The 22,110-nt window shown below is 41.8% G+C and overlaps 1 protein-coding gene across 2 annotated transcripts in view; it reads right to left on the bottom strand.

Annotated features, from left to right (window-relative positions):
* Window positions 1–22,110, bottom strand: part of mpp7a (MAGUK p55 scaffold protein 7a) — a 105,996-nt gene that overhangs the window by 36,594 nt on the left and 47,292 nt on the right. For both annotated transcript variants that reach the window (XM_083557496.1, XM_083557497.1), the window contains exons 7-11: window positions 6,768–6,849; window positions 4,672–4,757; window positions 4,437–4,511; window positions 4,157–4,353; window positions 3,223–3,284 (exon numbers count right to left, since the gene is read on the bottom strand). In XM_083557496.1, the coding sequence (XP_083413622.1) occupies window positions 3,223–3,284; window positions 4,157–4,353; window positions 4,437–4,511; window positions 4,672–4,757; window positions 6,768–6,849 (502 nt within the window). The remainder of the gene's footprint in view (window positions 1–3,222; window positions 3,285–4,156; window positions 4,354–4,436; window positions 4,512–4,671; window positions 4,758–6,767; window positions 6,850–22,110) is intronic.

Below are 22,110 nucleotides of genomic sequence, written 5' to 3'. Positions count from 1 at the left end.
ATTTCTTCACTGAAAAAATAGATAACATTCGAAAAACAATTGTGGCAGTTCAACCTCTGACAGCATCTCCCGACACAATCGTACTTACAACCCCACAACTACACTGTTTTACATGTATAGGACAGGAAGAGCTGTATGATGCTATTATGAAAGCTAAATCAACAACATGTCAGTTAGATCCAATTCCCACTAAACTACTGAAGGAAGTGTTATATACAGCTGGTGAGCCTCTTCTCAATATTATTAACTCCTCACTATCGTTAGGTCATGTCCCTAAATCCCTCAAGTTAGCAGTTATTAAGCCCCTCATTAAAAAACCTAATCTGGATCCAAACACGCTATCGAATTACAGACCAATTTCAAATCTCCCATTTATGTCTAAGATTTTAGAAAAGATTGTCGCTGCCCAGTTATGTAACCACTTGCAGGAGAACAATATCTTTGAAGAGTTTCAGTCAGGTTTTAGGCCCCATCATAGCACAGAAACTGCTCTAGTTAAAATCACTAACGACCTGTTTTTAGCTTCAGACCAAGGCTACATCTCCCTATTAGTTTTACTAGATCTTAGTGCTGCGTTCGACACTATAGATCATGATCTTCTCCTCGATCGCTTACAGAATTACATCGGTATTCAGGGACAGGCATTAAGCTGGTTTAAATCCTACCTGTCCAATCGTTACCATTTCGTAGATTTAAATGGAGAGCTATCCAGGATAATGCTAGTAAATTATGGCGTGCCACAAGGGTCAGTTCTGGGACCCCTGCTTTTTACAATATACATGCTTCCATTAGGAAATATTATTAGAAGGCATGGAATTAGCTTCCATTGTTATGCTGATGATACCCAGCTATATATTTCATCCAAACCAGGCGATACAGCTCAATTAGCTCGCATAACTGAGTGTGTTGAAGAAATAAGAGATTGGATGACCCATAACTTTCTGCTATTAAATTCTGATAAAACGGAGATTTTGCTCATCGGCCCAAAAAATAGTACACAGAAGCTCCAGCATCTCAGCCTGCATTTAGACGGTTGTTCTGTAACTACTAGTTCAACGGTAAAAGACCTGGGAGTTATTTTAGACAGCAACTTATCTTTTAAAAATCACATCAATCAAGTTACAAAAACAGCCTTCTTTCACCTTAGAAATATTTCTAAGCTAAGAAATATGTTATCTATATCTGATGCAGAGAAGCTCGTCCATGCGTTTATGACCTCTAGAATAGACTACTGTAATGCATTACTAGGTGGATGTCCTGCATCATTAATAAACAAGCTTCAGTTAGTTCAGAATGCAGCAGCAAGAGTTCTTACTAGGTCAAGAAAATACGATCATATAACCCCAATCTTATCGTCCCTACATTGGCTTCCTATTAAGTTTCGAATAGACTACAAACTACTGCTACTCACTTATAAAGCACTAAATGGTTTGGCTCCCAGGTATCTATCCAGTCTCTTAACACGCTACAATCCGTCACGCTCCCTGAGATCTCAAAACTCTGGGCTTCTAGTAGTTCCTAGAATAGCAAAGTCCACTAAAGGCGGTAGAGCATTTTCACATTTAGCTCCTAAACTCTGGAATAGTCTTCCTGACAGTGTTCGGGGTTCAGATACACTCTCCCAGTTTAAGTGTAGATTAAAAACATATCTTTTTAGCAAAGCCTACACATAACACACATCACACACATCACATCACAACCTTGTGCTCCAGAACATCTGATCACATGCACATTATCAACTTGTGCTGTTAATATCATGAACAGCAGCTACGCTAATTCCTCTCCACTGCTTCTCTTTCTCTCCCCATCCCGAGGCTTCCTGAGGTTTGGCCAGCTCCAGTCACGTCCCACCTCGTGAAGATTATGGACCTATGGATGATCATGGAGAAGTAGATGCCGAGTGTTTAAAGGCCCTGGCATGGAGAAGCTGATGCTGGATCTATGATGATCACAAATTGTTCTGTATTGTTGAAAGATTTATGACCAAACTTTTGATGTCACCCATATGAGGATGGGTTCCCCTTTGAGTCTGGTTCCTCTCAAGGTTTCTTCCTCATATCATCTAAGGGAGTTTTTCCTTGCCACTGTCGCCACGGCTGCTCATCAGGGACAAACGCACACCATTCACCTTCACTGTTGTTTTCTGTAAAGCTGCTTTGAGACAATGTCTGTTGTGAAAAGCGCTATACAAATAAACTTGACTTGACTTGACTTGATTGCAACATTAAGAGGTCAACCATGATACAGCGCCCCTGGAGAACCTGTTAAGGGCCTTGCTAAAGGGCCCAAAAGTGCCAGGCTTTACAATACTAGGGCTTGAACCCCAGACCTTCTGATCAGCAACCCAGAGCCTTAACCACTGAGCTACCACTTCCTCCCCACAGCTACCATTGTTATGTGGTGTAAAAAAGTAGGCGGGGCTTATTTGATTGACCTTATTTGATTCGCCTCCTTTTTAAACCAATCAAAATTCAGAATCCAGTGCTATGATGTCAGCAAAGTGACCTTCCTGTTCCTATTGTGTGGCATTAAAAGTAGGCGGGGTTTATTTGATTGACGATTCTGAAGAGGCACATAAATATTTAAATGAACGTCTCCTGGCTTGACCAATCAAAGTCGAGAAACCAACAGTGCTGTGATGTCAGCAAACCAAACTTCCTGTTCTGTGGCATTTAAAGTAGGCGGGGCTTATTTGCTTGACTTACAAGTTCCTGAAGCGGCTCATGAACATAAAAAAAAAAAAAAAAAAAAACTTTCTTTTGTGTTTTGGGGTAAAATGAGAGTCGTGTGTAAAAAATACACATTCCTTTAGTGGCTCATAAATATTTAAATAAATGCGGAGAAATTCCGCCAATCACATTCGAGAATCCAACAGTGCTGTGACATAAGCACTTTTTTTTTTTAAATGGGTGGGGCTAACTTGATTGACACGCACGGTCCATCAGCAGCTGGAATGAACTCATGACAACGTTCCTGAAAAACTCCAGAGTTCAATGCATCTGGTACCATCTCAGCAGCAAAGCAGGTTGATGGAGCCTGAAGATCTCCTCCAGGATTCCATCCAGATACATCAGAACACACCAGCTGCCTCCGAGAGCATCTCCCCGGAACATCAGTGTGGAGCCACGAACAAGAAGATCTCAAGTGTTTTCCTTATTGAAGATGATGATGTTGATTGTGTGAGTGTGTGTGTGTGTGTGTGTGTGTGTGTGTTAGACTCACATGGTTTCCGAGACACCTTCTGAGGCTGCGTGTTGGAAGTTGTCTGTCTGAGAGCTAATCTCCTACCAAAGAGAGAGAGAGAGAGAGAGAGAGAGAGAGAGAGATTAAAGAAAGAACTTGATTTCAGAAAGGAAACTCCGAATGTCAGTAGAAAAGGCTGGAGAGGGAAGGATGGATTACAGCTGCTGTAATGCAGGATTGAACTGATTTCAAATTAAATATAAACTATAAACTGACAAAAAATGTCCTGTCATCAAAAGTACAATAAACATGCAATAAGAGGAATAAACCACTACAGAGCACACGGATATGGGACAATTATCAACAATCTATACACACACACACACACACACACACACACACACACACACACACGTAGCATTTTCTTTCTTTCTTTCTTTCTTTCTTTCTTTCTTTCTTTCTTTCTTTCTTTCTTTCTTTCTTTCTTTCTTCTTATTATTTTTATTTTTTTATTTAATCAATGTCACTCTTTCATTGTTTCTATTTTATTTTGTCCTTTCCTTTATTCTTTCTTTCTTACCTTTTTTGCATTTTTAATTTGTAAAAGAAAAAAGAAAAAAAAAAAGAAAGAAAAAGATGAAAGAAAACAGAAGAGAAGAGAAAGAGAAAGAAGAGAGAAAAAAAGAAAAAGAGTAAGAAAGAATGAGGTAGGACAAAAAAAAACAAAGGAAAAATTTAGAGAAGAGAAAGAAAGAAAGAAAGAAAGAAAGAAAGAAAGAAAGAAAGAAAGAAAGAAAGAAAGAAAGAAAGAAAGAAAGAAAAAACACTACATCAAACAGTAAGTAAGGGAGTGAGAGCGAGTGAGAGAGCGAGTGAGAGCAAGTGAGAGAGAGAGAGAGAGAGAGAGAGAGAGAGAGAGAGAGAGAGAGAGAGAGAGAGAGAGAGAGAGAGGATGGACAGATAATGCCCTCACCTCTCCTGGAAGTGTTTAGAGGGGATGAGTCCAGCACGAGGGTTGGCTCCGCCCTCTATTTTGGCCTGCCACCATGTAGCATCCTGCTGAGACATGACCCACAGAACATCTCCCTTCCTGAAGTTCATTCCTGCCTCCTTACAGGGAATCGCCTTGTCCTCCTCCGGGTCGTAATCAAACAGAGCCTTCACATACATCTACACACACAGAGAGAGAATCAGATTATCAGAAATGTATTCACTGGTGTTTATCATGTGGAACTGTTGTCTTGTGCAGTTACCTTGTGTTCGCTTGCAGGACCTTCGCTCTCTGGCCCCGGTACCACTTTAAACGTGATGGCACCCTCCGACTGAGACTGCAGATCAAACCAGAAATCAAGGTCTTACTTCCGTACTTCCGTCATACATAATACACACACACACACACACACACACACACACACACACACACACACACACACACACACACACACACACACACACACACACACACACACATTCCTCTTTCTTACACACCAGAATCTGAATGATATCCTCTGGTTTCTTCCCCTCCACTGAAGATCCATTGACCTCCTTCAGCTCGTCTCCCACATGGATCAGCCCTACAGAGAAGAAGGCATAATAGGAAGCATGTTTTATATACAGAGAAAAAGAGAACAGAATTTAAACATTATAGGGTAACATTTCAGCAAAACATGGCAAAAACCTCACAGGATTCAACACAGGATCATGTCTTTTCTACTTTTTATGTTTCCTGTGAACACTCCTGCTCTTCTGAGATCTGTCTCTCTTTCACAAGCTTCATTCCAGTGTTGATTTAAAGAATAAGTATAGGACATTTGTAACAGTTTTACTGACAAAACCAAATTGAGAACTAATCAAAAGGCAAAGGCACAAAGGACATTAATGAAAACCGAGTGTGAAGGAGACTGGGACGAGGAGACTGGGACAAGGATACTGGGCATTAATGCCCAGTTTATATTGCCTAATCTATAATGCCCAGTGTCTAGTGAACAGTTTATAATGTTCAGGATCCTTATCCCAGTCTATAATGCCCAGTCTATATGGACTGGGATGAGGATACTGAACATTATAAACTGTTCATTACAGACTGGGCGTTACAGACTTACAGACTGGGCGTTACAGACTTACAGACTGGGCGTTACAGACTGGGTTGAGGATACTGAACATTATAAACTGTTCATTACAGACTGGGCGTTACAGACTTACAGACTGGGCGTTACAGACTTACAGACTGGGCGTTACAGACTGGGTTGAGGATACTGAACATTATAAACTGTTCATTACAGACTGGGCGTTACAGACTTACAGACTGGGCGTTACAGACTTACAGACTGGGTGTTACAGACTGGGTTGAGGATACTGAACTTTATAAACTGTTCATTATAGACTGGGCGTTACAAACTTACAGACTGGGCGTTACAGACTTACAGACTGGGCGTTACAGACTTACAGACTGGGCGTTACAGACTGGGTTGAGGATACTGAACATTATAAACTGTTCATTACAGACTGGGCGTTACAGACTTACAGACTGGGCGTTACAGACTTACAGACTAGGTGTTACAGACTGGGTTGAGGATACTGAACATTATAAACTGTTCATTATAGACTGGGAGTTACAGACTGGGCGTTACAGACTTACAGACTGGGCGTTACAGACTTACAGACTGGGCGTTACAGACTTACAGACTGGGCGTTACAGACTTACAGACTGGGCGTTACAGACTGGGCGTTACAGACTGGGCGTTACAGACTGGGCGTTACAGACTGGGCGTTACAGACTGGGCGTTACAGACTGGGCGTTACAGACTGGGTTGAGGATACTGAACATTATAAACTGTTCATTATAGACTGGGCGTTACAGACTTACGGACTGGGCGTTACAGACTTACGGACTGGGCGTTACAGACTTACAGACTGGGCGTTACAGACTGAGCGTTACAGACTTACGGACTGGGCGTTACAAACCGGGATAAGGGTACTGAACATTATAAACTGTTCATTAAAGACTGGGCGTTCCAGACTGGGCAATAAAATGTTGTTGTATGTAGCGCAGGGTTCAGGAGGAACGGTGTTTCATTTCACTGTGTACTGCTTCAGCTATGTATGGTTGAAATAACAATAAAAGCTTCTTGACCTGACTTGACTTGATACAGACTGTGTATTATAAACTGGGCATTGGAGCCTGAGCATTGGAGGCTGGGAAGAGCAAAGTAAACGGAGGAGGAGACTGGGAAAAACAGATGATAAGGAGACAAAAAGAAGACGACTTGGAAATGGAGACTGAAAAAAAATTTATATGGGTGTGGGACTAGCAGTTAAAGACTGGAAGGAAGAGACTAGGACACAGGAACAAAAATGACTGGGATAAAGAGACTGGGATGAACAGAGATGGATACGTAGACAAAAAGAAGACAAGTGGAAGAAGAACAGAGGGAAAAAAAAGGACTGAGAAAAGAAACTGGGAGAACATGAACTGTTAGATTTTAGAAGGTTACAATTCTGAACTTTTGTACTGAACTTGTTTCTCTCGTCTCAGCTCTAGAAGCTACTGGTTGATTGAGTCAGTATAAGCAGGTTTAACTCACCACTTCTGTCTGCAGCTCCTCCCTTCATGATGCGAGCGATGGTGATGGCGCCGGTTTTTTCGTCTTTTTTAATGGTGGCCCCCTGTTCAAACACAGTACCACGAACAAACCATTAAGTGATCAAATGGTCCACAAACCATCATTCATTCTTTCCATTACATTTCTGCCACATATTTGAATTTGGTGTTTATTAGAGATGGACACAACTGTACAGAAATCAGGGTTGCCATAGTGACCACTGTTTCTATTACACTTCAATCATTTCACCTCAATTTTTTTTCTGCATTTTACATTGATTTACAGTGATCCAGTTTTGCATTCTCAACCCGATCGGTCTGAAGATAATGCCGAATTCCATAACGGTCATTTGGAACAGGAATTCTCAGATGTCCCATAGCGTGAAATGTACCTATAAAAGGATAAAAAGTTTGACGTGACTTTATTGCTGTAGTATTAAGGATATAAGAGAAAATAGTCCAGTTTATCACCAATTTCATTCCAACAGCACATCCCAAAGCAACTTATTCTTTACATAAACACCAGACGAACACAGAGATGTAATCGCTCATCTCTTTTTCTGTCCTTCATCAGTCTGTCAGCATCACCCAATCTGTTTTTTTACAACAATTCAATGAGTCATGAATTTAAGCTACGCTGTCATGCAAAGGATGAGTGCAATTCAACTGCGGGTTTCTGATTAAAACAATATTGTCTGAGTTGTATCTACACACACACACACACACACACACACACACACACACACACACACTCAGAGTTTCTGCACTATATCACCAGCCAGCTGACATCACTGTTTTGGTGCGCTGCCTTTAATGATTTTCTAATGTCATTTTGATGAGGATAAGTGCATTTCCTCAAGGTCCTTCGCTCAGAGTTAAACGCTGCCTCGCTGATCGAAAGCGCAGCCCCCCGCTTGATGTCTCCAAACGGTTTGTCCTAATCAAAACTAATGGGGGCAATTAGATGACCGGAGGTCCTTTGTAGAAGGAGGGGGATCAGTCGGTAGCCTCAAGAGGTGACGGGACTGTCAGCTGACGACAGTGAGGTCATCGCTAGGGAGGGATGAAGAAAAGCAGAGAACGAGAGAACAAAAATGGAAGGAAAAACAAAAGACGTTTGATGACTGTTGAAACAGTGATGGGATTGGAAATGGGGAACTGGGTGTAGAAGAGAGGGATAAGGGGACAGCGAAGTAGACTGAGAAAAAAAGGGGAGTGGAACAATGGGACTGAGGATGAGAAGACTTGGAGAAAGAGAGGGAGAAGGAGACTGAAAAAGGGGAACTGGAAGAATGAGACTGGAAAAAATGGGACTGGGAGAAGGAGGCTGGGAAAAGGAGACTGGGAGAAGGAGGCTTGGAAAAGGAGACGGGGAGAAGGAGACTGGATGAAAGAGACTGGGAGAAGGGGACTGGGAGAAGGAGACTGGGTGAAGGAGACTGGGTGAAGGTGAAGGAGACTGGGTGAAGGTGAAGGAGACTGGGTGAAGGTGAAGGAGACTGGGTGAAGGTGAAGGAGACTGGGTGAAGGAGAAGGAGACTGGGTGAAGGTGAAGGAGACTGGGTGAAGGAGAAGGAGACTGGGTGAAGGTGAAGGAGACTGGGTGAAGGTGAAGGAGACTGGGTGAAGGAGACTGGGTGAAGGAGGCTGGGTGAAGGAGACTGGGTGAAGGTGAAGGAGACTGGGTGAAGGTGAAGGAGACTGGGTGAAGGTAAAGGAGACTGGGTGAAGGTGAAGGAGACTGGGTGAAGGTGAAGGAGACTGGGTGAAGGAGACTGGGTGAAGGAGGCTGGGTGAAGGAGGCTGGGTGAAGGAGGCTGGGTGAAGGTGAAGGAGACTGGGAGAAGGGGACTGGGAGAAGGAGACTGGGTGAAGGTGAAGGAGGCTGGGTGAAGGAGGCTGGGTGAAGGAGGCTGGGAGAAGGAGACTGGGAGAAGGAGACTGGGAGAAGGAGACTGGGAGAAGGGGACTGGGAGAAGGGGACTGGGAGAAGGGGACTGGGAGAAGGGGACTGGGAGAAGGGGACTGGGAGAAGGGGACTGGGAGAAGGATTCTGGGTGAAGGAGACTGGGAGGAGACTGGGTGAAGGAGGCTGGGAGAAAAAGACAGAGCTTAGGGGACTTGAGAAGAGTATAAAACATAAACGGAGGGAAAAAACAACCCAAAAAGGCAAAATCTAGCAATATAAAATAACATTTGCAACGTTTTTCTACACAAATTTCACATAAAAGTAAAACAATTAAAGGATCTGATGTTTCTAACCAAGAGGCTACGAAATCCATTTTCCCAAAACAGCACAAAAACGTAATCCAGGAATAAACACACGACTCCCCAAAACCACATCGTTCACACACAGCGCAAACGTAATAACGTAATGAAAGTATAATCAAATAAATCCGAGCACAAAAAATACAATCAGCTCCCTGTATAAACATTTACTGCTCCCAAACGAATCCTTTCCGATCCGAATCTGAATCATTTGTTTCAAGAGTAGATCAAGTTCATGGTTGCTATTTTTTATTTTAATTCTTAAATATATTCCATGTTTTGAGCCTGATGATGATCCTGGGTATCGGATCAGTGCCATCTCCATCTCCATCTCCATCCGAGCGAGAGCCGTTTACTGGCAGATTTGTGTTACACTATACCCAAACATTTCTAATCCATTTCTAATAATGTTACGTTAGAAACTCCCATGTCCTCATCCTGCTGATGAGTTCCAGTTAGACGGAGCCTCGAAATACGTCTCACAGCGTAGCACAAACAGGACAAAAAAAAAACTGTGACAACTGCAAAGCTGCAACTGTTGGGCCCTTGAGCAAGGTCCTTAACCCTCTCTGCTTTAAGAACATTGTATCATTGTTGACCTTGTGGCTCTGACCAAAGCTCCAGACTGGGAAATGGAAATAAATGAATGTATTAATTTATTTATGAATAAATAAGGCCAAATGATTGTGGACACCTGACTAAGAATGCTAAGTGCTTCTTTATTAAGCATCACATTCCACATTTGCTGTTATAACCACGCCCACTCTTCTGGGAAATGTTCCACTAGATGTTGTGTGAGATTTCATTCAACTGGTGTTAGTAAAGTCAGGTACTGCTGTAGGTGAGAGGAAGTGGGAGGTCTGGGGTGCAGTAATTCACTAATCAACGTATAAACAATCAATTAAATTATTGATTGATTAATTTTGATTAACTGTTCTTTTTGCCCCACCCATTATTCATATAAGGAACGCTTAATTTGATATGAATCAGTTAAATACTAATTTGTATTTTCTCTATTTGATTATAACTGTATATAATTGTGAATTCATATTCATATACACACACACACACACACACACACACACACACACACACACACACACACACACACACACACACACACACACACACACACACACACACACACACACAGTGGGGCAGAAAAGTATTTAGTCAGCCACCAATTGTGCAAGTTCTCCCATTCAAAATGATGAGAGGCCTGTAATTTCAGCACAACTTTATTAATTTGTTCTTTTTAATAATTCAGTCTTTGTTGTTTGGTCTCGTTCATTTGCCAATACGACTTCTTCTTCTTCTTCTTCTTCTTCTTTCAGCTGCTCCCATTAGGGGTCGCCACAGCGGATCATCCGTCTCCATACCACCCTGTCCTCTATATCTGCCTCTTTTATACCAACTACCTGCATGTCTTCCCTCACCACATCCATGAACCTCCTCCTTGGCCTTCCTCTTTTCCTCCTACCTGGTGGCTCCATCTTCAGCATTTTTCTACCAATATAATTCCTGTCCCTTCTCTGCACATGTCCAAACCATCTCAATCTCACCAAAACATCCTACATGTGCTGTCCCTCTAATAAACTCATTTCTAACCTTGTCCATCCTCGTCACTCCCAACAAAAACCTCAACATCTTCAGCTCTGCTACCTCCAGCTCCATCTCCTGTCTTTTACTCAATGCCACTGTCTCTAATCCATACAACATCGCAGGTCTCACCACAGACCTATAAACTTTCCCTTTCATTCTTGCAGATACTCTTCTATCACAAATCACTCCTGTCACTCTTCTCCACCCACTCCACCCTGCCTGCACTCTTTTCTTTACTTCCCTAACACACTCTCCATTACTTTGCACTGTTGACCCCAGGTACCTGAACTCCTCCACCTTCTCCACCTCTTCTCCCTGCAACCGCATCACTCCACTGCCCTCCCTCTCATTCACACACATGTACTCTGTCTTACTCCTACTGACTTTCATTCCCCTTCTCTCCAGCGCATATCTCCACCTCTCCAGGCTCTTCTCAACCTGCTCTCTACTCTCACCACAAATCACAATATCATCTGCAAACATCATAGTCCAGGGAGACTCCTGTCTGACCTCGTCCGTCAACCTGTCCATCACCACTGCAAACAGAAAAGGGCTCAGGGCCGATCCTTGATGCAGTCCAACCTTCACCCTGAACCAGTCTGTCGTACCTACTGCACACTTTACTGCCGTCACACTGTCCTCATACATGTCCTGCACCACCCTCACATACTTCTCTGACACACCTGACTTCCTCATACAATACCACAACTCCTCTCTCGGCACCCTGTCGTACGCTTTCTCTAAATCCACAAATACACAATGCAGCTCCTTCTGTCCTTCTCTATACTTCTCCATCAACATCCTCAAAGCAAATAAGGCATCTGTGGTGCTCTTCCTCGGCATGAAACCATACTGTTGCTCACAGATGGTCACCTCTTTTCTTAGCCTGGCTTCCACTACTCTTTCCCATAACTTCATGGTGTGACTGATCAACTTAATTCCCCTGTAGTTACTGCAGGTCTGCACATCTCCCTTATGCTTAAAGATCGGTACCAGCACACTCCTTCTCCATTCCTCAGGCATCCTCCCACCTTCCAGAATCCTGTTAAACAATCTGGTTATAAATTCCACTGCCATCTCTCCTAAACATCTCCACGCTTCTACCGGTATGTCATCTGGTCCAACCGACTTTCCACTCTTCATCCTCTTAATCGCTGCTCTCACTTCCTCCTTACTAATCCTATCTACATCCTGCTTCACCAACTCCACATCCTCCAACCTTCTCTCTCTCTGATTTTCCTCATTCATCAGTCTGCCCCAATCACCAATCGTTCTTTCCTAGGTACACCATCTACCACTTCATCTAATTCACTCCAGAATCTTTCTTTCTCCTCCATCTCACAGCCAACTTGTGGAGCATAGGCACTGATGACATTTATCATCATCCCTTCAACCTCCACCTTCACGATCATCACCCTATCAGAAACTCTCTTCACCTCCACTACACTCTTACTGTACTCTTCCTTCAGAATCACCCGTACACCATTTCTCTTCCCATCCACACCATGATAAAACAGTTTAAACCCACCTCCAATGTTCCTGGCCTTACTTCCTTTCCACTTGGTCTCCTGAACACACAGCATATCTACCTTTCTCCTCTCCATCATATCAGCTATCTCTCTCCCTTTACCCGTCATAGTACCAACATTTAAAGTACCAACCCGAACCTCCACTCTCCTCCACTGCTCCTTTTCCTGCCGTCTCTGTAGACGCCTTCCTCCTCTCCTTCTCCTCCTTCGGCCAACAGTAGCCCAATTTCCACCGGTACCCTGTCGGCTAACGATACCTGTGGCGGTCGTTGTTAACCCGGGCCTCGACCGATCCGGTATGAAATTCTCATTTGTGATCCGCATATTTATTTTTGCACGTTTTACGCTGGATGCCCTTCCTAACGCAACCCTCCCCATTTACCCAGGCTTGGGACCGGCACTAAGAGTGCACTGGCTTGTGCCCCCCTAATGGCTGGGTTTCATTTCCCAATACGACATAGATCGAAAATGCAGACTGTCACATAATCAACATGAGCATGTAGGAATATTATTTATTATTATTTATTATGTTTATTATTAATGAAACCAAAGTCAACACAGAGCATGAAGACTAAATATTCCTGTATATGTGAATACACGCGTGTTGCGCTGAAATCTTTAATTTTACCTCATTAATATTTATTTATGGTCCCCTGGTGGTCTAGTGGTTAAGATGCAGCGCTCTCACTGCTGCGACCCGGGTTCGATCCCCGGTCAGGAAACCATCCCCAGCCACTCTTAGTGCCGGTCCCAAGCCCGGATAAATTGGGGAGGGTTGCGTTAGGAAGGGCATCCAGTGTAAAACGTGCCAAATCAAACGTGCGGAGGATCCGCTGTGGCGACCCCTAACGGGAGAAGCCGAAAGAAAGTTAATATTTATTTATTTATACTTTTAATAAAAATGGTCAAACAGAAATCCTATATATATATACACACACACACACACACACACACACACACACACACACACACACACACACATGCATACAGAGTACTGTATCTTGGGTACTGTTGTACATACAATGTATTTATTGGCTTCTATTTCGTTTGATCTTCCGTTTGATCACTCTTAAGGTTGTTAGTTCATATCCATCCACCTGTCCGTCCGTCCGTCTATCGATCTATCTACATTCACAACATTTGGCAGACACCTTTATCCAGAGCGACTTACAATTATCTCATTCATACAACTAAGCAGTTGAAGGTTAAGGGTCCAGCAGTGGCAACTTAGTGATGTTGGGATTTAAACTCACAACCTACTGATGAGAAATCCAACGTCTTAAGCACTGAGCTAGACCTGACCCTCCCAAGCTAATGTAATAAATGTAGTGCAGATATAAAGAGATCCAATGGCTGTAGCAGATAAAAAACTTGATGGCAAACACATTATATCTAATATTTAAATCAAACACATCTAAAAGCATCTGATTTACATTTTCACATTCAGCGAAACCAGACAGCTCTATTGTTGTTAAGGCCTAATGAGTCATTAATTTTGCAGTTGGCTTATAGACAGAAAAACTTCTACAGTTTCTTAATTTCAGTTCCTTCTGAATCGTCTCGGTAATTAACATCCGAGTGCCGAGCGAGACGAGAGCGGGACTCCCCCTCACGTCACCTCACCTCACCTCACCGCACCTTTAATCTGTTGACGTGTTTACGAGCGTGTTGAGTGCACCCGAGGCCGAGCAGTGGCGTCTAAACTTCCTCCCTCTCGCCCGCTACGCCGCCTCGGACATGATGGATGGCCTCCAATCACAGGCGCTGATGAGGGTGCTATGCTACACTACGCCAGGCTAACTATGCAAAGCAATAATGCAGGGTGCTGTTTAACCATCAGAAACTCGCACACGAACGTATAAAAATAATACCAGCTGATTCGGATGGAAGTGTTTGGAGTTTTTTTGGCACAAACGCCAAAGCCCCTGGAAGATGTATGTAATATGAGTGGATAACTAGCTAAGGAGAGAAAGAGAGAGGGAGGGGGGTGAAAAGAGAAAAAGGGAGCACTAAAACAGAATGGGGGGGCTGGAAAGAGAACGAGAGAAAGAGGGGGCAGAAAATGAGGTGGAATCAGAGGCCGTGGCGGCCCAAATTACTCATCAGTAAGACGATCCTCGGTGGCCAGTCGCAGTGCTGATCAGGGCCATATGCATGCACGCCAATACATAAACGCTCATGACTGTTATTATAGCGGCTGCCAAAAGCAGAACGCTCCATCTGAATGGAGTGCGAGATGTCATTGCAGTCCTGAACCGATGGTCTCGCATGCTCAAAACCCTCAAACATCTGATAGAAATGTATAAGTAATCACCACTCCAAACCTGGTGTTATGTATTGATGATGGTGTTATGTATTGAGAATTAATAATCCTGTATCACAGCAGTTCTGACCATGGAGATTTAAATGAGACTGACACTTTATTAACTTGGATTTGAGTGCAAGTGATTTGAGACTTGATGCAGAGCACAACCCCAGTTCCAAAAACGTTGAGATGCTGTGTAAAATGTAACAAAAAAACAGAAAGCAAATCTCAAACCCATATATTATTCCCAATAGAACATAGAATACATATTAAATGTTTAAACTGCCAATTTGAGTCACGTTCTAAAGCACATGTCAAGTTGGCCTTGGACATTAGCGCAAGACAATTCTAACTGCATCTATTACAATAGAATTACTTCGTAGTAGAAGGTCCTGGGTGCTAAACCAGCCTGACTGCAGTCTAGACCTTTTAGCATTTAAAACATTTTTTGTATTATAAAACGAAAAACACAACAAAGGAAACGCAGAACTGTTGAGCAGCTAAAATCCTGTATCAGACACATATGGGAGAATATTCCTCTCCTAAAACTTCAGCAATTTCTCTCCTCAGCTCCCAGATGTATACGGACAGAAAACGTGTACATTTTGAAAAATTTCTAAATTACACTTTGTTTTAAATGGTAACTATTCTCAGGTTAAATATTTGATATTTGTGTGTTTGTTTTATCGGAATAGAATATGGATTTACAAGATTTGCAAATGATTGCATTGTTTTTATTTACATTTTACACAGTTTCAGGGTTGTAAGTTGGTTGTAGACTCCACAAGGACCTGATAATTAATAGTACGTGTCTCCACATGGATTTAGAAACAGCAAACTTGACATGAAATTTAGAATAAAGGACTCAAGAGAAACGAGTCTCAAGGCTGAATCTGGTTAAGCGATGAGATTTGACATGGACTTTTGGATAAGAGACTTAAAACTTATGACCTTTAAGATAAGACTTGACAAAGTGGCCAACTGAACTGAGACTCAACATCGACTTGAAAATAGAAACATGAGCCTTATGAAGACTTATATATATATATATATATACAGTGAGGAAAATAAGTATTTGAACACCCTGCTATTTTGCAAGTTCTCCCACTTAGAAATCATGGAGGGGTCTGAAATTGTCATCGTAGGTGCATGTCCACTGTGAGAGACATAATCTAAAAAAAAAAATCCAGAAATCACAATGTATGATTTTTTAACTATTTATTTGTATGATACAGCTGCAAATAAGTATTTGAACACCTGAGAAAGTCAATGTTAATATTTGGTACAGTAGCCTTTGTTTGCAATTACAGAGGTCAAACGTTTCCTGTAGTTTTTCACCAGGTTTGCACACACTGCAGGAGGGATTTTGGCCCACTCCTCCACACAGATCTTCTCTAGATCAGTCAGGTTTCTGGCCTGTCGCTGAGAAACACGGAGTTTGAGCTCCCTCCAAAGATTCTCTATTGGGTGTAGGTCTGGAGACTGGCTAGGCCACGCCAAAACCTTGATATGCTTCTTACAGAGCCACTCCTTGGTTATCCTGGCTGTGTGCTTCGGGTCATTGTCATGTTGGAAGACCCAGCCTCGACCCATCTTCAATGCTCTAACTGAGGGAAGAAGGTTGTTCCCAAAAATCTCGCAATACATGGCCCCGGTCATCCTCTCCTTAATACAGTGCAGTCGCCCTGTCCCATGTGCAGAAAAACACCCCCAAAGCATGATGCTACCACCCCCATGCTTCACAGTAGGGATGGTGTTCTTGGGATGGTACTCATCAATCTTCTTCCTCCAAACACGTTTAGTGGAATTATGACCCAAAAGTTCTATTTTGGTCTCATCTGACCACATGACTTTCTCCCATGAGTCCTCTGGATCATCCAAATTGTCATTGGCAAACTTAAGACGTGCCTGGACATGTGCTGGTTTAAGCAGGGAAACCTTCCGTGCCATGCATGATTTCAAACCATGACGTCTTAGTGTATTACCAACAGTAACCTTGGAAACGGTGGTCCCAGCTCTTTTCAGGTCATTGACCAGCTCCTCCCGTGTAGTTCTGGGCTGATTTCTCACCTTCCTTAGGATCATTGAGACCCCACGAGGTGAGATCTTGCATGGAGCCCCAGTCCGAGGGAGATTGACAAGTCATGTTTAGCTACTTCCATTTTCTAATGATTGCTCCAACAGTGGACCTTTTTTCACCAAGCTGCTTGGCAATGTCCCCGTAGCCCTTTCCAGCCTTGTGGAGGTGTACAATTTTGTCTCTAGTGTCTTTGGACAGCTCTTTGGTCTTGGCCATGTTAGTAGTTGGATTCTTACTGATTGTATGGGGTGGACAGGTGTCTTTATGCAGCTAACGACCTCAAACAGGTGCATCTAATTTAGGATAATAAATGTAGTGGAGGTGGACATTTTAAAGGCAGACTAACAGGTCTTTGAGGGTCAGAATTCTAGCCAAAAGACAGGTGTTCAAATACTTATTTGCAGCTGTATCATACAAATAAATAGTTTAAAAATCATATATTGTGATTTCTGGATTTTTTTTTTTAGATTATGTCTCTCACAGTGGACATGCACCTACGATGAGAATTTCAGACCCCTCCATGATTTCTAAGTGGGAGAACTTGCAAAATAGCAGGGTGTTCAAATTCTTATTTTCCTCACTGTATATTAATTGCATTCATTTGCAAATAACATGACGCTAACTAACGTTAGACTATCTGGACTAGAAGTTAAGTAACAAGACTTTATATTGACCTGAGAATCACTGACTTGAAGTTCAATGTGGCATTGAGGATTTAAGTAAATTAAGAGATGACCTGTCTTTGACCTTAACTTGGCCTAGAGTGGAAGTCTCATGAGATAAAGGTCTCATTACCTGACATGGACCGGAGGGTAAATTAACAACACTCAACATGGACTCGAGTCCATGGAGTCATGGAGAGTGAGTCATTTGAGGATTGATGTGGACTTGAGATTGAGACACTTAAGACTGTATGTAGACTTAAAAATAAATGTGGATTTGAGACTAAGACACTTGTAGATTGATGTGGATTTGAGATTAAGACATGTCAGGCTTGATGTGGCTCTGAAATGAAGACATTTGAAGCTTGGACTTGAGATTAAGTAATTTCAAGCTTTAAGTGGACTTAAATTTCACAGTTTCAACAATTCAAAACTTTGCAATGTCCACGAATATATCAGCACTTCTAATAAATCGGTGCACCAGACATATACACACACACTTTCCTTAACCCTTTAGTCCGACGGCTTTATCATTACCAGGTTTATGTTAAATAAAAGAAAACTGCTTGTCAGAAGTGCTGAAACTGAGAATGAGCTCTAAACGGATGAGAATGAATGGGAATGGAAGGCAGGAGGTAGAAGAGGTCTGGGATAAAACGCTCTATTTCATCTCTCATGTCTCCTGTAATACAGCCTATAAGGCCAGACACCCTCATTATGCACTCGCTGTGAAAACATACTTAACAGGGTTTCCTCCGAGAACCAGACGGCTCTGCGAGTATATCTGTCCCTGTGTCCTCTGCATGAACTGGAACATATGTTGTGGAATTGCGTATGCTGCGAGTTGCCTGTTCCATTATAATATCAACGTATACCGTGTAGCATGAGCGTGTGTGTGTGTGTGTGTGTGTGTGTGTGTGTGTGAGAATAAATTATCAGCATGCCCATCTGTAGTATAGCTGCCTTTAAGTGTTTGTTAAAGTCTGTTTTCGTTGCAATTAACCGACCAAGAAAACAGCACTTTCACATGTCAGCTCTTATTCCTGTAACGACATCAGGAAACACCTTCGCAGGACAACCACACACTTCACTACACAAAGAGCTCAGTGTATAAGCATAGCGCAGTGTGTGTGTGTGCTCCAGTACCACCAAAATCGCCTGTAACGTTATACAGGAGAACATGGAAACGCAGGAAAGTGGAGAGCTGGGAATTCCAGTCCGAGAAGAGGAAGGAAAGAATAATCAGGAAATGATGGACAGATCAGAGCCTACTATACAAGTGATCGATGACGTTTAAAAAAAAAAAAAAAGTCTAACCAAGCAGACCGGCCTCATTTTCATGTCATTCACTAAACTGCATATAAGAAAAGTCATGAAAACTGTGGATTAACTCAGATTTGAGTCTAGAACATGGGCTTTGGAGGCCTACGAGACTTTACATAAAACCTCTGGATGTGACAATGTCATGACATAAGCATATGAATTGTTTTTAATCATGGTGGAAAAAGGTTATGACTTGGTCTCCAGGGGCATTCTAACACTTATAAAGTGTGCCCTAGAGCTTTTTCATTCTAAAGGTAATGCCAGCAAGTGAAGCCCAAAATAAGAAAACCGAAAACTCGTTGCTATAGAAACTCGCACGTCAAAAAAAAAAAAAAAACTCCATATTTAAGTAAAAATCATGTGGCTTTTGAACTTACACATGGTGTAAACATAAGCTAGGTCTAGAGAGTGACCAAACATGGACTGGTGGACATGAGGATTAATAATAAAAAAAATAAATTCTAAATTTAGACTCAAGTGACTCAAATTTAACTTAAGAACTGGTTCTGGACAAAATTTGGACTCAAGTGACTCAAAATGATTTGGATTGAGCAGAAGAGATTTAAAGATTTGAGTTTTTAGGACTTTGAGAAATGACTTGTAATGTTACTTGGATTTTAGAGCATGTTACTTGAGACTCAAGTTTCAGGATTTAGCTAAATTTAGTTTGAGTTTCAGATTTAAAAATCAATTTGGATTGAAGGAAAGGTGTCTGGAGATTCACAGCCTCAGAGTTCATTTGGACTATAGCAAGTGACTTGAGGTGACGGTGTAGGGTACAAGTGACTTGAATTTTAACTGTGCCCGGGAACTAGATGGACTCTAGATGGACTAAAAGGTAAATCATCTCGATATGACTCAATCTGAGAAATTACTTCAGCTTGAAGTTATGTGGCTTGAAATTTAACTCTGACATTGTTAAGTAAATTGAAATGATTTGGACTTGAGAGTAATTTTGTTTTCTTACAACCTTATAGTTCAATGATATAAAACATATCGGAGTATAACCAGGTTTTGTGAGAAATTTTCAGCTGTGCAGGATGGAGGATCGGAGTCAAGCTGTCAGACTAATGATATATCCACATTCAGTGAATCTAAAAAAAAACACTAACATATGTCCTGTTGTGTCTCACTATAATCGAATTCCATTCGTTTCAGAAGATGACATGCGCTTTATAAACGTGGTACGGTAATAACCAATACGTTTGAACTCAATTCAAAAGAACAATTCAAGCGGTCCAAACAGCGAGGTTTGATTTCACACTAATGACATACGACCCACGTACAACTACGACTTTTCAATTCCCATGTCAAACTAATATGAAACTATTACACGCCATTCAATCTATTAGCCAACGGATCGTGTATTAAAGTGTGGAGTCTGTGGAGAAATAATCGAGCCTTTAACAAAGCTTAGTGTCACCAACAAATGGTCTCGAAGGGAAATCAGAACAATGTGATGAAGCATTACATTTCAAGTCGGCTCGGGGTTTCGCCAGGACATTTTAGGGCAAACCGCATTCCCCCCCCCCCCGAAATCATAATTCTTGTTCTGGCTGTCGTGTCTCGGGTGAAACTCGGTCTGCTCACACTGCACGGATTTCACCTGAATCGGGAATGTCAGCTGCCTTAGGAATTCGATGCTCTGGGACGTTATACATAATTTGCTGGCAGGGTTTAAATGTACTGTAATTGGGAAATTGAAGAAAATCCGACCTAAAGGCAAGGTTCTGTGCTGAATTTGACTCGAGTACATGGATTTAAAAAATGATGTGGACTCCTTTAATGCTTTAAAAAAATCATATAGCTGTTAATATGGCCAAAGATTTTTAACATATTGAACATTTAGTGAAGGAGATTCCAGTGTGAATGCTGCCTAATTAAGGAATGATACCTTTTCTGGCTTCTAACGGACAAAGCGCTTTGTGCTCAGTAGACAAGTTGTATCGAAACAGTAACGCAATTGTATACACCTTTCGACCAATCAAAACTCATCCCTGATTTGGTGTGTAGCGTATACGTTAATAGGGATCACAGTGTGGAAAGAAAGAGTTCGATTTTAGCATTTCGCAATATGGCTTTTTTTTTCTCTGGTACAAACTCCGCACTGTGCTCGAGTCGAGTCCCCAGTTCCAAGATGGCAGCTCTACTATTTTCTCTGATTAGGCAATCGGAAATTAGTTGTTGCTAAGGAAACGCATCCACCGTCCAACGTTCTTTTAAGCCTAAGGATGACATCGTCAGATGATACTGTGACAAAAACCACGTTCTCAAGTTGAAGCCTTTACAAGATCTTTAGGAGCTAATTACATGCATTGGTTGCTAAGTAAATGGTCTTTTAAATCCTTGTTATTGTAAAGAAATTGTTTATGCAACATTTATAGGGATGTTGCTGTTTTATATGTATGTACTGTACATCATAAAATAGAAAACAAATATTACGCACTTCCACTGTAGATTATTTGTTTATTCGGTTATATTTATTTACTTTCTGCTGATGTATTAATCTGTTGAAATTGCTGCATTACAGAATGTTACCCTGAAGCTATTTATTCTATTCAACATAAATACCACAACTCTACATACACTCTAGCTCTGTGGACACCTGACCATTATATTGCTATGTGCTTCTTTTTTTAACATCCAATTCCACATTTAGTCTCCATTTTTCTTTCTTTCTAACTAAAATATCATTCTTGACCACTCACTTGTTTCTTTTTCTTACTCAATTTTTTTTTGCAAACTCATCGTTTTCCTTTTTTCTCTCCGACAATTTATTTTTCTTTCTTATTTACTCAACATCTCTGTTTCTCTTTCTTTCTGTCTTTCGCACTCAAATTCATTCTTTCCTTCTTTCTTTCTTCCTTCTTAATTTTTTTCTTTCTTACACCATTATCATTATTTTTTTCTTTCTTCCATCATTCATTATATACCATTTCTTCCCTCCCTCCTTTTATTTTTTTTTATTTATTTAACTTTCCTTGTAACTATAAATGGATAAAAATGGACACTCACCCTTTACTAAATGCTGCTTTGGTGAAAGTGGAATGAAACAGAGTTCTAACTTCTGCTCAGATCCTCATTTTACAACACATTCTTTTAGTTAAAGGGTCTGTGTGTGTGTGTGTGTGTGTGTGCGTGTGTGTGTGTGTGTGTGTGTGTGTGCGTGTGCGCGTGTGTGAGTTAGTCGCAAAAGTCCAGAGGGCTGAATTCGAGTAATCTTTTCTTCATTACTATGATGTCATGGCTTGAAAAATTACAGCAATTAATCAGTGCTACTGAATTTGATTCACTTGACTGCACACGCACGCACGCACACACACGTGCGCATACACACACACACGCACACACACACACACACTTTTGGCAGAAGTCCTTATCCAGAGCGATTATCTCGTTCAATAAACTGAGCAGCTATGGGGGCCTTCCTCAGGGCACAGCAGTGGCAGCTAAGTGGGGCTGGGATTTGACCTCACAACCTTCTGATGCAAAGTCCAATTCCTTAATTAATAAGCTACCAGTGTAGTGCAGAGAGAGGTACAGAGAGCAGCATGGAG

This window comes from Silurus aristotelis (assembly GCF_946808225.1).
Source record: "Silurus aristotelis genome assembly, chromosome: 12".
Lineage (NCBI taxonomy): Eukaryota > Metazoa > Chordata > Actinopteri > Siluriformes > Siluridae > Silurus > Silurus aristotelis.
This window is presented reverse-complemented; position numbering and strand designations above follow the sequence as displayed.